We start from the raw sequence: 16,667 nt of genomic DNA on the forward strand, positions 1-16,667 counted from the left end.
TAGAAGACCTGACTGGAGAGAGTGAAACGAAGGGATCTGGAGTAGATAGCAGGCCTGATACAAAAGAACCCAGGGCACTTTGCCCTCCCATCCCTGAACAGAAAAGTACACATGCTGTTTCCCTTGCTAGGCATGAACCCAATAATTCCAGCCTCCCCCCCCCCCCCCCGCCCAGTTTCACTTCTTTTTCTGCTGGAGACAACACAATATGAGAGCACAAAATTTGCTCACTTAAGCTCATAAGCTCAGAGGAAATGCAACAATGATGTCCAGGATTGACACGGCTATTTGGGCACACCCCATCTTTTGGAATGTTAGAAGGAAAAGTGTATTTTTTTTTCTGAATAAGGACGTAATCACTCACATCATCTCCATTCTTGCCAGGTGGGCCAGCTGGACCACGGGGACCCATTGGACCCTAGAGAATGCCAAGGAAAAGCAGAGGCGTTAACATAAGAGGTACGACATCCCTGCTCCCAACTCTGACCCAGCAGACATGCAGTGTAATTTTTTAAAATGTGGACCAAATACAACCTGGTCATCCATATCCTCTCTATGACATTCTCCACTGAAAAGCTCCCCCAGGTGGTGGAAAAGGAGAACTCCACAGACAAGTTTGGAGACAGTTCCTTTTGGCCACAGTGGGAATATATGATGCAAAAAGATCAGATGATACTCACAGAAGCACCAGGCTCTCCGGGTTCGCCAGGGGGACCTTGGAAACCTTGGGGGCCCTAGAAAATTCCAAAGATCAATTATATTAGAAGGAAGGTGACAACCAATGGTACTCCTATATGTTTTGGATGGACCTTGAAAGATCTCATGAGCTCTCTGAACCCTTCTTGATTCTCTTGGTGACTTGTGCCTTCATGCTTTTGACTATGTGCTGTCATGGCTTTGACTAGCTTTTCTTCTGCGTGAACTCATCAGCTCTTGCTCTTCTGCAAAGCATTAACTGGACCTCTGAGGCCTACTCTTGCGTGGTCCTCTAAGGCCATTTGCTTCTGTTCTGCATTCTTCATTTGATGAACTGTTGACCTTTTCCTACACCTAGTGTTGTCAGCCTAATGTAGACTTTAAGCTTCCTTAGCCAAGGTTGTGTCAGGTTTCACCAGGCCTTAGTCCTGGAACAAATTATGCAATCATAAAATATATGAGTGCCTCTGAACATGTGCAAAGTGCACTGTGGGTGTATCTCTGACTCCTCTGCCCACATGTCTTAGATGAGGAGGCTAGGTTGCTGCTAGAGGACATAGATTCTAGAAAAGCTTCAGCCCCTAAAAAGCTTCTGCTCCCTTCAGGCAGGGGGGCATATCTCTTAAATCCTGGCTCTGAGTTCAGTGCACACCATTGGCCTATAAGTATTAAAATCCACAGTGGCATAATTACGTGACCGTTTCCCGCAGCACAGAAAAAAGTGGAATTGGTTAAGTCCGTCACTTCCTCCTGCCCTCAACTCCCTTGTTCTCTTCCTGAAAAATCACTGAGAAGGTCAGTGAACATCCAAAGGTCTGTGGATTGAGGCTCTCACTAGAAGACTGTGTTACATAGTTAAAAAATGACTGAATTCTATGTCTCCATCAACTTTGCAAAGTAGAGTTGCATACATTTGCATATTCTACATAATTTATTCCACTCCTAAGATTCATTCAAAGAGGTCCAAAACAATAGAACATTAGAACCTTGCTCTTTGGGCTACTGGAAAGTCTATGCAGACTCCATCCTGCTCACTTTTTTTTCTAAAAGTGTTGCTCATATAAAGAAAGATAGATGCTAATCTCAGGATAATCAACACTACTGCCAATACAGAGGCCTGTCCTTCTGCAACACAGCCCTCATTCTGCAATGCCAAAAACACAAACTCCTCTAAACTTTAGACAAGGCCATGTGCAGTTATTTCAGAATCTAAAGATTCGAAAGAATATTGAGAAGTATTTTTTTAAAAAAAATTAATAGGTACTTACAGGAGCACCGGGAGGGCCAGGAAGACCACGGGGACCAGCTGGACCCTGAAAATCAAAGCAAGGAGAAGCAATCAGATTTACAAATGAAATTGAATTGCCACCATCTTGTCTGGATCTTAGTTGAATCCCATATTGCTTTGACCTTCCTTGCCTCCATTAAGTCCCAAGAGCCATACATTCTAGATTTTTTTTCCTCCTCTTGACTAGATCTAACTGTCCCTCTGCATCATCTCATAATTGTTTCTCCTCCATCTCTTCTAAAGTGACTCTACTTTCATCCATTTTGAGCCAGCTTCCATATAGTTTTGGGAAACAGCTAAATTAGTAAGCCTCCCCAATGTGATTGATGGGTTGCCATCCAGTTTCATCTAAAATGAAATTTAAGGCAAAACTGAGGATTCCTGATGCAGTGAAATATTTGGGATATTTTGAGAGAAATGCGACTTGTCTCATAGGACTAAAGATATTTCTCAGAGGGGTTCACGCACCCGATCTCATCTTTGTTAATCTTATATTCAAAAATTCATGCTTTTTTCAAGTCAGATTCTTTGATGTCTTGCAATGGTCATGAGCACAAGTTTACAGCCCTAGTACAGATTTAAGCTCAGCCATAAACACACCTGCCATGCCAGCACCCTCCAGGATGGAGATAATACTGGCCTATTCTACTGGGGTGTTGTGAGGCTTGCTTTGGTAATGTTTGAACACTTAGGGGGAAAGGAGTATGTGAAACACCTTATTGTTGTCATCACAAGTATCACCGCCCCACCACCATTTTTTCATTTATCCCAAATTCCATTTCTTAAAGGAACAGGGACTTGCAATTTTCAGTTAGAACAGTGTTTATCAAACAGTGGGTCGGGACCCACTAGGTGGGTCGCGAGCCCATTTCAGGTGGGTCCCCATTCCTTTCCATATTTTATTTTTAATATATTAGACTTGATGCTACCATGGTATGTGACTGCATTTGGGGAAATGTTACAGACCTGTGCTTTTAACAAGCTACTATGTAGATTCATTTAACAATGACAGTAAATGGGACTTACTCCCTGGCAAGTGTGGGTAGGATTGCAGCCTAGGATTGTTAAAAATTTTCCTGCTTGATGATGTCACTTCTAGTCATGACATCACTCCTGGTGGGTCCTGACAGATTCTCATTCTAAAAAGTGGGTCCCGGTGCTAAATGTGTGAGAACCACTGAGACTGTTTTTCTGCTGTTGGACACTTGTCCTACAACACTCAGGTTAAGAGTGTCCTTGATTTTCCACTCCAGAAAAACAAATTCTCCTACACTGAATATGTGACACACAGGCATCAGAAGGATCCATCCATCCATGGGTAACTTTACCATCTTAAGGCATCAAGAAGACCAAAATAGACGGGCCCAGTGCACATCCTCCTGTTTCCTTCTGATGCTTGGACCCCCCCCCCCACTTTCTTCCTCCATACTAAATCTACATCCTTCCGTGGACCCTCTCCCCAATCCCTAGAGACTGTCTACACTTACCATGGGGCCAGGAACAGAAATACCAGCAGATTTTTCATCATAACCGTAGGACATCTGAGGAGCGAAGTTCTGTTAGGAGAAAGAAAGAAAAAACATGTGGTTGTGATGATTAAAAGTCAATTTACCAATAACTGGCAGAACAACAAAAGATAAGCAGGTAACGCCAACTCATGCCATCTCTGCCAGGTGGGCCTGGCAATCCCTGAAAAAGTAGATAGTAAGAAGGCACACATTAGCAACATGACAGTGTACTCTGACCAGGCTACCAGAGCAGCAGATCTGGTTGAAAAATTCTCTACACTCTTGTTTCAGAAGTGAAGGGGGCACTTCTGTGCTGAACAAATTGAAACTAGATCGCCCCTTGAAGGAGAAAGATCAGCCATTTGGGAACTATGATGAATTCTACTTTTAAGTGGCTGTGCACCTTTTAGACACAACAGCTGAAACAATGGTATATAGTAAGAGAACCAGCTTGATGTTTTTTAAATGAAAAGAAATGAGGTTTTGAAAAATGGACATTTTCATATGGTTTCTGCAGGGGGAAAGGAGGGAAAACCTAAAAGAACCAATCTAACTAGGTACAATTGTCTTCTCATCCAGAAATTGAAATTTTTCAAAATAAATCCCCAAAGAGCGTTTGGTGCGTTGCAGATCTCTAACACAAAATGTTATCAAAGTTTCTCCTGCAGTTCCTTCTTAATTTTTTTTTCTTTCAACTGACATCAACCAGCACTTAGTTCTAGATGCTTACCCTATCTCCCTTGTCTCCCCTTGAGCCTGGTTCTCCTTGAGGACCCTGCCAGATAAAGAAGACATCTGGGATTAGTGTGCTGTCACCCTGAGAACAAAACCGATCCATTCAAAGAAATGGAATTTAGCTTTACAAAACGATAGTTTACCTCTACGCCAAAATCTGTGCCAGGCTTATCTTGAACAAAAAAAAAGAGAAACCTAATTAGGATTCAGAGTTCGTCATCATCAGAACCGTTTCATTGTCATCCTCAACCACAGGATAAAAAACATACTCCAAGTGCCTTTTAATGCCACCTGACCTATTGGACCCTCAAGTCAGCTCTATGAACATTAATGAATCCTTACTAAACAGGCTTCTTTGCTTCTTAATTAACCTAGGTAAATTCTAGCAGTTGTTAGGAACTGGCTGCTCTCCTTACTGGCCTAGTTAGGAGATGCTGAGTGCTAATCTGTGAAGAGGTTATTCACAGCAACCAGTCTACTTGGGCAATTGCCTTTGAAATAGCTACATTTCAACAGAAAGGGATACCCAGTTTTCCTTCTCACAATGCACTATTTTAGAGACATGGTTAAGATACGTTCAGGTGACATGTCTTGAAAAGTCTGTAGGTCTTCCACTCTTCCCCCACATTTCCCTGTCTCCTAAAGGGCTCAGTCCTATCCAACTTCCCAGCACTTGTGCAGCCATGCCAACGGGGCATATACTGCATCCTACAGTGGAGGGGTTAAGTCACAGAGGCTTCCTCAACTTAAGTTACCTTAAAGCTGCACTCCTCAATGTAAGTTACCTTGGGGCCGCATTGTGGCTGCATCGGCAATGGAAAGTTGGACAAGAATGGGCCAAAAGGCTTTCCTTTGCTCCACAGACTATCATCTTCTTTGCCAACAATTTGCATGCATTTAAAGAATCAACACACACTTATTTATACCAACATTTATATTAGCCCTGCCAAATGAAGGAGATCTGGACTATAGCCTTAGACTACAATAGCGTTTTGTTGTTTACAGTGAGAATAAAGCCTGAGATGACTGGATAGGAGGCAGATAAGTGGGTAGTTAGGTAATGGTAGCTGGGTGAATGAACAGAATTAGAAGAGCGGAATGATAGATATGTCAGTAGATAATTGGACAGATGAGTAGTTGGTTGTTGGTTAAAACAAGAAGAGGAAATGGATAGGTTAGGGATGGCGTTGGGGGTCGAGCAGGCCAGGCAGTAGGGTAGGGCACGTTAAAGGTCCTACCTGGCCAGACTGAGCCCTCAATTCTGCTGGCAATGGTAGCACCCAGTTCACTATCAGATGGTAAGCAAAGGCCCACAACTGGGCTTTGCCTCAATGCCCCTCCCCCCCACAATTGGCACAAGCATTAAGATAAGTAACAGGATAGATGCTTAGCAGATGGTCGGCTGGATGAATGAGGGAGTTAATACCATTAATTAGACTAGAGATGATGTGTGATGGCTATGTGACGGGATGAAGGGACGGATGGAATGGTAGACAGATGTTGGACAGGTAGCTGGTAATACGGATGGGCGAACTGCTGAAAGAAGAGTAGGTTAAATCAGTACCTGTATCGGGACAGATTGGACAGCATTCTCCTTCAATGATCTTAGGGTTGGGGCAGTTCAACAGGGGATCGCAGGTCAGTTCATCACAAAGAATGGATCCACTGTCGCACACGCACATCAGGCAATCCTTAGTTTTCCAAACAGCTTTGTCCGGGTACTGTAATCCATTTTTTATGCAGGTTCCAAATGGGACTGAAGAAAGAGATGGCAAAAGAAAGAAAGTGGGTGAGTGAAGAGGGGGAAATTTGGCTGAGAGCCAGCCATGGCCACAGAATAGATGAAGCAACAAAATGAGTGTATTGGGAAGAATCTGACAGATCAACCTAGAGAACAAATACTTTTACACACAGTGATTTGAAACTCTTGGCCTCCCCTTCCCTCTCTCCTTTGACGCCAACTTTTTTTTTCTTTTTCTTTTTCTGGTGCATGTGTTCTAAAACCTCATCTGCTTTTCATCAAGCAAACTCTATGACACAGGAAACGAGCCAGCCCCACAATAACTCTTTCCAGTTGCTTTGGAATTTAAACAAAAGCTCTGGCCAGTTGTTACATCCAACTGGGAACCTCAGCGTTCTGGAGCTGAAGCCAAGCCAAACAACATAAAAAAAAAAGAAAGAAATTAACAGCCTTCTGAAAAAGAAAATATATGAAGAGGAGAGAGAGAGAGAAATTTGAAGGAGGACTCCTAAAGAGGAAGAAACTGTATTCTTCAATAGCATGCAGCCTTGGGAAATCCAATCCAGTGTTAACAATTGAGATGGGAAGGAAAGTCAGCAGGTGTGAACCATCAGAAAGCCGGTGCTTAAGGCCTCCTGTCTCATTTAACATCCTCCCCTCCAGCCTGCTCAGAAACCAATGTGTTTGGCAGCATGGTGGCTATTAAATGGAATATGCCTAAGAGAAGGATGGTAACAAGGACTGGCATGCTAAAGACTGAGAACCGAGACAAGGTAGGACGTCCCGTCCCCCCTTGCATTTTGAAGTTTTGAAAAAATAAGCACGGTTGAATTCTAATTCCCCCCCCCCCCAGGTTTGGACTCATGTCACTGAGCACTGGACTCTTCTTTATATGTGTTCTTTCAACATAGAATTGGGTAACATGCCAAAAAATAAAAAAATAAAAATCTGCTTTTGCTGGACCAAAAACAAATTAAAAAAATTAGAGCAGCCAAAGAGATTTTGCAGACTGCAGCTCCTGGCTTGAAAACCCCCTCCTGGAAGCTGCATGAAAACTGCAGACCAATCACTAGATGGCAGCAATTCTTCCACCATGGGACTTGCACAAACTTTATATGCTGTTGATATATTAATTTTTTTCTTCCTCCCCTTTTTGGGGGCTGTTCACTCGACTTGTTTAATTGCTGACCCCAGAAATAGACTTCCTTTGATGGGTACCAACCCATCTCAAAGCCACTCCCTACAGCCCCACCCTGGCAGGGACCATCAGAGCACCTTGCCAAGCCAATGGCATGAGTGAGTCTCTTGGTGGCCACTAGATGTCACCATTGGACTTCATTGACCAGAGAAAGGGCTTTTCCTACATTATCCTTTACCATTCAAAAGGCTTTGTCTATGAAGTGATGTCTAGACTCTGGTGCTTTATAGGTTGCTGAAACTTTTTCCTTATGAATCATCTTGAAGCTCTTTTTTTTTTTTTCTAATGCTTTCCTGATGACTTTTGCAGGTTCTTTTAACAAGGCAGGAAAAATTGCCTTGTCCTCCATCCCTCCTCCTCTTCTCCCCCTCCTCGCAACCATTATGTCTTAGCTTTCCAAGAATACACAATGGGTTTTCCACAACTTGCTGTCTTCCCCCTTCCTGTCCCCCTTCCAGTGACGGCCCACTCCCCTTCGCCCTTTTCTGAACTTGGCAAGGCATTGCAGAGATTCTAATTGACCCAACTTGTTACTTTGCCCCAAGGGACATGTTCAGAAGAGATGGAGGGAGGGAGGCAGAGACCAAAGGAAACACGCCCAAGGCTACACACAGCTGGCTAAGTTTGCTTTAGACATGGTTCATTTTCTCCCCAGAACACTGTGGAGCAAGGAGAAATGTAATGGAAGAATTGCATCCTGATTTTGCGCCCAGAGCCTGCTTTCTCCTTCTCCCACCATGCCAACCTGAGACTCTCCAGAAAGGTCATGGATACCTCTTGACCTTTCTCATTTTTTTTCAGGAGATCCTGAGATGCACAGGCAACAAACACTTCCTTGCCCAAGCATATCTCTACATATTTCCAGCCATGTCTGCTTGCAATCAGAATTACACTGATCCCGAAGCAATGACCAACACAATCATATTTCTTCGTGAACTACTCTGCAAACTGTTGCCCAACACTGTCGGGATGGCAGTGATTGAGGAAAAAGAAATGGTTCTGCATTCAGGAGGTGGGGAAAAAGATGGGAGAAGAAAATAGTGAGGGAGGACTTTTTTTTTGCCTTCTCAAAACAACAAGATACCAAGCCCTGGTACTTAACTTTGTGCACACTGCCCAGAGGTACAGAAGGTGATGTACTTACGGTCTTCTTCGCCTTGGCCTTTGGTGAGTAGAACAGTTGCTGCTATCAAAAGCAGTAACCGGGAATCCACAAAGCTGAACATGTCTAAATATTAGACATGAAGACTCTTTGTATCCTTGGTTCTGCTTTAGAGTCCAGTCATACAGGGATGGTCTGATTTATGTAGTTCCACTCCAGACCCCAGCAGAAACTTCCTACTGACTCTGTCAAGTTCTTAGGCTCCCTTTTTATATGATCCAGTGTCTCAGAGGTGGATCCCTTTTTTGCTGGCTTCTGAGTGCAAGGGGGGGGATCTTGGGCCAGCCCCTCAGCCAATCAGCAGAGCCCAGCCTGCCCCAGACACACACACACAGAGACACGCACACACATGTACCCACTCCCAAAAAAAATTGAGAAGCCAAGTCAAGCCCCTTTCTAACCAATCACAAAAGAATGAACCCTGGTTAGTCCTCCTTTCAAAAACCTGTGGATCTTCTGGGTTGGCAGGACATTCTGCATGAAGAAGGTGGAATGTAATGGGGTATGAACTGAAGTGTGTGTGTGTGTGTGTGTGTGTGTGTGTGTGTGGAGGGGAAGGAGACTTAGAAGAAAAGGGGGAAGCAAAGTGATTTGAGAAATAGGAGCTAAAGAAAAGTTTGGAGGAAGGAGGGTACTGCAAATGTTGAATGAACACAGTCAGGTGAGACTCTTGAGCGCCTGTGTGATGTAGGAAACCACCTGTAAGGTAAAGCACCAGAGGGAGGCATAGAGCAATGTGTGGGTTTGTGTACATCTTGTCTTATACTACAAAGCAAAACTTTCTCTAAATGCCAGCGTATCCCTACTTAGTTGTGGCTTTCTTTAATTTAAATCATCTCTCTCTCTCTCTCTCTCTCTCTCTCTCTCTCTCTCTCTCTCTCTACCCAAAACACTATTTAATTTCAAACAGAAGCCTGTCAAACTTTAGCAACAATTGCATGTGTGTTTTGGAGCTAATGTTCTCATCTGTACATTTCGTACTGAAAGAGAACAGATAGTTTGAAAAATAAAATAACTAAAAAATGGATTAACATACATAGATCCACAAAATCACAGGGAGAATAAATAACACTGAGGGTCAGCAATGCAATGGGCTCAGGACATCTGAAGCATGGACAAAGTTCCATGACCTTCAAAATCTTTTTCTTCTCTCTTCTATCTGTATGCATTGGGAGCTCCAGAACTGTGGCATACTCAGGGACTCCAGGACAGAATACAGACACATTGTAGGAGAAAGAAAATTCGGAACATGATCTTGCTTACACTCTGATCTTGACTTGCATGTATATAATGTGAATTCCGAAATGGGACGATAGGCTGTAATCTTAAGTGCCCATCAGATCATAGCTCATAGAATTCATTGAGGAACAATGGGACATACAGAAATGCTTCTGTTTATGATTGACATTTTGGCGTCTGTCAATATTGAAACAGGACTTTGTATTCACCACCTTTCTCTGCCCAAAAAGAATGTATATTTCTCTGTACTATACGGTCTACGTATATTAAAGGATCCCTGTCCATAAGGATGTGTGTGCCTGCATAGATAGTGGTGTTTACGTGTGCATAGAAGAAGAACAAAACGCAAACTTAAACAACAACAAAAATAGCTTTATATATAAAGTTGATTTTCATTTAAAAGATTGCTATCCGTTATACAGTTCTCCCCAGTATTTGTAATGAAGTGTACACAAAATATTGAGACTCACACAAGGTTCCCCTCCCATCCCAGCTTCTAATATCAGTGCCCTCACTATCTCCCAAAACTTTGATCTTCAGCCCAAATGAATAAAAATTACTTGATTAATACATTTTGCCGGTTCTTTTGTGGAGATTTTCACTTGCAAACTTCAAATCAAAATATCAAGTCTACATTTTGCCGGTTCTTTTGCGGAGATTTTCACTTGCAAACCTCAAATCAAAATATCAAGTCTACATTTTGCCGGTTCTTTTGTGGAGATTTTCACATGCAAACCTCAAATCAAAATATCAAGTCTACAAACTGCTTTGTAAGTCAGACAAAAAGCATACTGAGCACCTTAGGGAAAAATCCAAAGGCTGATTTCTTATTAACTACACTGTCTCCCTGATGGCCCTCAAGAGTATATTAAAAAAAAAAAATTGGCAAGTTTCCACGGTTGTTCTGAAGCATGAAGAGCCACGTTGGTTGGAAAAAGAAGCAGCATCATGACAGCAGAAGAGACTGTGCAGTTTTTAGAAGCTGCAATTACTGGTGTATATAAATGTGTGTGCATGTGTGTGTTTTACCAGACCATGATAAACTATGCCTTTCAACCTCTAGACTCTAAAATGAGGGACAGAACTCTTCTAAACAAAGGACACGCTGAGACTTTGGAATCAGGGAAACAATGAAGGGTGCTAAACTTTCCGTGCAAAATTTTAAAAGCACCATCACTTTAGAGAGAGAAGTCTTTGTGTGAGCCGTTTTTTTCCCCCTGACAAATCGAGAGGCAGGAGGTTCAGGGTTTGAAGGATCTAGGTATGTCTATTTGGTAAATCAGGAATGTTCCAGAATAAGGTTCATTCCTAACTATCACGATCACTTCGCAAAAATTACAGAAGGGGCCAAAACGTCATAAGATGCTTCACTGTTGGGTGGGCAGCGCAGTGGAATTGAAGAGGCACAATGTTGGGGTGTGAACAGCCATCACGTTCAGCAGAGTGTGGGCTCAAAATCTGAGACACTGCGAGGTGATGAACTGCTTAGAAAATGAGGTACAAACCACTGGTGTCCTTGGCATTCAGGATCGCTTGGAAGAACGCTAAACAACCATGGATGACATATCAGTCTTGAGCTGACAAAGGGCTGTGGCCTGATTTCAAGTGGATTTGTACTTGTGGCTTTGCCACCAGAGGAGTAACGCACTTCCCCGGGGCCTGGCTCAGTCATGTGATGTAGTGACATCACTTCTGGGTTCTCCCTAGAAGAGGGAGCACTCACTGCCATGGCTTTGCACCCTCCATTCCTTCTCCTGTGGAGGCTCCCCTTTAAAGAAGAAGGAACAGGGAGTGTGAAGTCGCCAGCACTTCCTGTGAAACTACGGCAAAACCTGAGAGGCAGTCATGCGTCCCCATTGGCATAGTGCCTGGGGCAGGTGCCCTCAGGCCCTGCCCTAGTTATACCACTACTGCCGCTATTCCCTGTTGTTTCATTTAAACCATTTCATTTCTTTGCCAGCAATTGCCCGTGAGAAGTGGGGTATAAACAAACAAAAAAGCAATGGTGGCAAGTCAAGGGAGAGGGTTAAAAAAATGACTGCCACTGGTTTCTTGCATATCACCCTGCTGATATGAAATTTCTGGCTAGGCTGCATGAAAAGGGAAGTGTCCAAAAACTAGAAAGGAAAAGAAAAGCAAATAAATGGTTCTCATGTTGAAGGAGGGGTGAAATGACTTCTGCTTTATCTTCTGTTAGGACCCGAAGTCCACCAACCAGTTGCAAAATGGAGGTTTAGGAGGTGGAACCAAGAATCTACTGCAGCATTTCCCAAACTGTGGATCACAACCTGATTTTCGATGGGTCATAGAACAACTAAGGCCAGGATGCTGCATGATAAAATGGTAGACAACCCGTAAGTTGTATCCAGGTCATGTGAACATGCTCCCTGATTTGTTGGCTGCATCATGCTGTGTTTGCCAAAATGTGTGTCATGTTGCATTGCATTCTCCAACATGTGTGTCGCGCCACATGGTGCGATGCGGCCAATGACACAGGGAGTGTGTGAGATCTGGAAGCGACTTCCAGGTCACACACCAGTTTACCCTCCAGCAACCTGGCCTTGGAAGGTCCCAGATCCACCATGGACAATGCAGTGGGTCACAAAGGAAAGAGTTTGGGAACCTCCAATTTACATGCCATGAGCCATACACTGTGATAACCTCCATAAACCAGTACAAATTTTCATCCAAGTTACTGCCGGTCAGGAATTCTAATAGCCAATATTTTGGAGGGAAATCTTTTGTTGTTGTTGCAATTGGTGAGCTTTTCAGAAAACACTTCATTATTGCAAGTCATCCAGGAATATACCTTTTGTTCATTACCCATCCCTGGTCAACATAACATCTGATTTGAACATGAGGATGCTGTGTTGGAATTGATTAAAATACCAGTCCATTCAAAGACCTGGGGGGTCTGTCTCACACTCGGCACCCTCCATCACAGTCTTCAGTGTTCTTTGGGTGACCATTGCATACACCTTGCCACATGTGCCCTGATTGTATTCATGTAGCACTACGAAGGAGTACAAGGTCATGTTGTGCCTTGACATGATGAACAATGGTTGCAAGAAGCATCCTATGAAATGTGTCAAATGCTTAAGCATTGTTCTGAATTTAGAAGCGTATGGGTTAAGAGCTTTGTTGATGTAAGGGTTATTTCCCACCTGCCCCATTATTTTTTTACAACCAAGTGCATGTAATGCCTAGGAAGTAGAATATGGTGTCATGGTTCAGGAGCTCTGTTTAAGACCTGAAAGATCCAGGTTCAAATCCCTGCTCATCCATGAAGCCTCCTGGGTGACCTTGGGCCAGTCACTATCTCTTAGCCTCACTTACCTCACAGGGTTGTTCTGAGGGCAAAAGGAGGAAGGAACCATGTACACCACCCTGAGCTCCTTTTATACTGCAATGAATGAATGAATGAATAGCAATCTGTTATGAACGGAAGATGTGTGAACTCCAGATCCATGCATAGGAACATCAGAATGCAATCTGATCTACAGAATGCAATCTACAGTGCAATCCTATGCATGTCAACTCAAAAGTAACTTCTCATTGAATTCAATAGGACTTACTCCCAGGTGAGTGTGTATAGGATTGCAGCCTTCATGGATCAGACTGATAACCTATCGAGTCCAGCATCCTGTTTCATCTGGACACCAACCCAAATGCTTCTGAAACTTTTGCAGTACTGCCTGATGACCGCTTCTTAAGTTACATGTGTGTTGAACAGGCATATATGAGTTCAAACAGGCTGGTTCAAACCATATACTTTTAAGGACCATCTCCTCCCAATTTAAGAACATAAGAACAGCCCCACTGGATCAGGCCATAGGCCCATCTGGTCCAGCTTCCTGTATCTCACAGCGGCCCACCAAATGCCCCAGGGAGCACACCAGATAACAAGAGCCACATCATGGCTCGTATTTTGTACATGAGGATGTCCTTGCTAGTGTTGCCTGTCTTTTTTTGTATGTTCTGGGGCTTTCTGTATGCTCCTGGAAGTAAATGTGGGATTCTTGCTATATCTTATACAGCAAGAATGGGGTATAGGCACATAGAACTCTGCATATGATAGACATGCATGTCGTTCTACATTTGCACACTCGTGTAAGTAGCTCACACGCTTTTCACTTTTAACATCCTGCATGATTGACTGCCCAATCCTATCCCCCATGCGCACTGCTGCAACTCAGGCTGTGACAGTGGTGCTACCAAACCACTGCTACAGTGGCTCATTAGACTTCCTGGTGCTGGTAAGTTGGTAAGTAAGTTGGTAAGTAAGCTCCTGGTGGGGGGAAGTAGATGGTGGGCAGGGAGGGGGGTTAATGGGCAGAGATCTGAGCTGCTCGGAGGCAAGCTAGGAGTGGACAGGGGGCAGTTATCGGCATCAATGGCACCCCAACCAGCCTTGTCATGCCCCTTGGGTCCACTTGAGAAGCTGCTGCAGATCCAAGTAGACCCACAGGGCAACGGGGTAAGCGTACAAAAGTTCCCTTACGTTGAGGAGGCCTCCTGATTGCCCACCACCACCATAGGATGCATCTCCATGGAGCGGCTGCGTCAGAGCAGGTGGCGGGGGATAAGATTGGGACACTGATACCAGATTCTAGGTCAGCACAAGGTATTTTGGTGCCTGGAGTAGAGTACGGTCTTCCCCTCCTGCCCAGTCCCCTTGTCCTCCACGAAACCTGGCAACAGTGATGGCAGTATATTGTACCCAGCCAGTAGGTGGTGAAGAGCTTCCTCCTCCCACACTGACTTTCAAAAGAAAGAAGGGGCGGGAGTGGCAGAGGAAGTGGAGGAGAGTGCGGTCCATAGAGTAGCACAGAGTGTTTCTTCTCAGCTGCAGTGATGCAGCAACTTCAGCAACCGGGTGAATGATGGGAGTCAACAATGCCTCCCGCCCCCTCCCCCGATTTGCCACCCCTTGAAATTCACCACCCCCGTGCAGCTTGCTTCAATTTGCTGCATAGACAGGCTGGTTCAAACCATATACTTTTAAGGACCATCTCCTCCCAATTTAAGGACATAAGAACATCAGAACAGCCCCACTGGATCAGGCCATAGGCCCATCTAGTCCAGCTTCCTGTATCTCACAGCGGCCCACCAAATGCCCCAGGGAGCACCCCAGATAACAAGAGACCTCATCCTGGTGCCCTCCCTTGCATCTGGCATTCTGACATAACCCATTTCTAAAATCAGGAGGTTGCGCATACACATCATGGCTTGTACCCCGTAAGGGATTTTTCCTCCACAAACTTGTCCAATCTCCTTTGAAAGGCATCTAGGCTAGACGCCATCACCACATCCTGTGGCAAGGAGTTCCACAGACCAACCACACGCTGAGTAAATAAATATTTTCTTTTGTCTGTTCTAACTCTCCCAACACTCAATTTTAGTGGATGTCCCCTGGTTCTGGTGTTATGTGAGAGTGTAAAGAGCATCTCCCTATCCACTCTGTCCATCCCCTGCATAATTTTGTATGTCTCAATCATGTCCCCCCTCAGGTGCCTCTTTTTCTAGGCTGAAGAGGCCCAAACGCCTCTTCAAGGGCAAATTTAAGGGCAAATTTTAAGGACAAATCTGCCCAATTATTGAGCACTTCCTCGAGTCCCTTTGCTTTCAGAAGTTTGACTGATGCAGACCCATGAAAGGATCTTTTCTCATGGGCATTCCCTGGCACTCCTAGGAAAGTTCACCTGGTAACTTTCCAGCTTCATGTCCCTTCTGTGCCAGGGGAAGACTTTGATTCACCCAGGCTTGTGTGTGTGTGTGTGTGTTATTTTTACCTTGGCTGATATACCTGCTGTACACCTGCTTTATACTTGGCTGATATACATGCTCTGTTTTAATGTGTTTTGGTGTTTTAATTTATGTCGTTAGATGTTTTGAGAGGCTTCAGACAGATAAAGCACAATCGTTTTTTTTTTAAATATACAGAAAATAAATAGGGGCTCTTGAGAGCATCCCTATGGCACTCAGAATATGAGTTTTCTCTAGGACAGGGGTCTCTAAACTCTTTGGCTGAAGGGCCGCATCAAATATCTTGCAAAGTGTTGAGGGCTGGGAAAAAAAATTAAATATAAAATTTAAATAAATACATTAGAGATGGAACTTAGATGAATGGATAAATGATTGGGCTCAAATGTCAAGGATTTCTCCAAGCACCAACACAGTCCAAGAAATAAAGGACACACTTAAATGGACTCCCATTACCCCACTCCACAGGCACAACTCTGGTTCTGTTTGGTCATCTGGGTCAGAGACTCTCAGGAGATCAGAGACTGGCAGCGGGCTGGATAGAGGCTCGCCACCGGCCACATCTGGCCCCTGGGCCAGGGTTTGGAGACCCCTGCTCTAGGACTTAACATGTCCATTGCATGCTTAACCACCGAACACCGAAATCACTATGCATTGATTCCTTGAACCACTGCGTTGTTAAGTCACTGTGGCTGCAATCCTAGCCACACTTATCTGAAAGCCCCATTGAATAAAATAGGACTTACTTCTGAGTAGACCTGGTTAGGATTGCGCCCTGTGTTGTTAATCATGGGAACTGTGAAGTCAGCATTGGTGGCATAATTCATTCAGAAGAAAGATCTCCCAAACCCAGCTCACGATAGGATCTGTTTTGCTTTGCTTTTGCATCCCACATGGCCAGCTAAATGAAGAAGCTGGAACTCGGACATGGGGCAACACCATAGATGTGGGCTAAACAATGCCCTGAAAAATTCAGAGGTGTTACAACTGGCATAGCCCATTCTCAGGCAGTCTGATTGTGTGCCGTGGTACAAGAACAGCAAGGAAAAGGAGATGCTAAGAGAGCAAATATGTATGTGTGCCTTCCATACACTCGCACATACACACACAGAGGCAATCTGTGTTGTTATAATGCTAGCATGCCAATCGACTGTTTGGCACAGTACAAGCTTGGTGCAGGAACACTGCCCCCTTGAATTCAGATAAGCCCATTTTATGCCACTAACAAGGGGATGTTTAGGAGGTCTATCAAAGGCGGTCCACAAGTGCGGGTGGGGAATGCCTCTTCTTTACTCTCACTTCTTTACTCTCACTTTACTAATCACTGAGTACAGTTC

General features: G+C 44.2%; 2 protein-coding genes across 2 annotated transcripts in view; both read right to left on the bottom strand.

The window, feature by feature from the left end:
- The window catches only part of COL1A1 (collagen type I alpha 1 chain), a 40,638-nt gene extending 37,104 nt beyond the window's left edge, over positions 1-3,534 (bottom strand). The window contains exons 1-4 of the mRNA XM_066626995.1: positions 3,472-3,534; positions 1,965-2,009; positions 681-734; positions 365-418 (exon numbers count right to left, since the gene is read on the bottom strand). Coding sequence (XP_066483092.1) covers positions 365-418; positions 681-734; positions 1,965-2,009; positions 3,472-3,525 — 207 coding nt within the window. The 5' untranslated portion in view covers positions 3,526-3,534. The remainder of the gene's footprint in view (positions 1-364; positions 419-680; positions 735-1,964; positions 2,010-3,471) is intronic.
- A 58-nt stretch (positions 3,535-3,592) lies between these two features.
- On the bottom strand, positions 3,593-8,496 carry LOC136652335 (collagen alpha-1(I) chain-like). The gene is made up of 5 exons (XM_066629270.1): positions 8,311-8,496; positions 5,792-5,983; positions 4,371-4,399; positions 4,223-4,267; positions 3,593-3,673 (listed from the first exon to the last, which is right to left on the bottom strand). The coding sequence occupies exons 1-5, from the start codon at positions 8,390-8,392 to the stop codon at positions 3,593-3,595; spliced, it is 429 nt and encodes a 142-aa protein (XP_066485367.1). The 5' UTR covers positions 8,393-8,496.
- Positions 8,497-16,667: the final 8,171 nt, after the last annotated feature.

This window comes from Tiliqua scincoides, chromosome 5, assembly GCF_035046505.1.
Source record: "Tiliqua scincoides isolate rTilSci1 chromosome 5, rTilSci1.hap2, whole genome shotgun sequence".
Lineage (NCBI taxonomy): Eukaryota > Metazoa > Chordata > Lepidosauria > Squamata > Scincidae > Tiliqua > Tiliqua scincoides.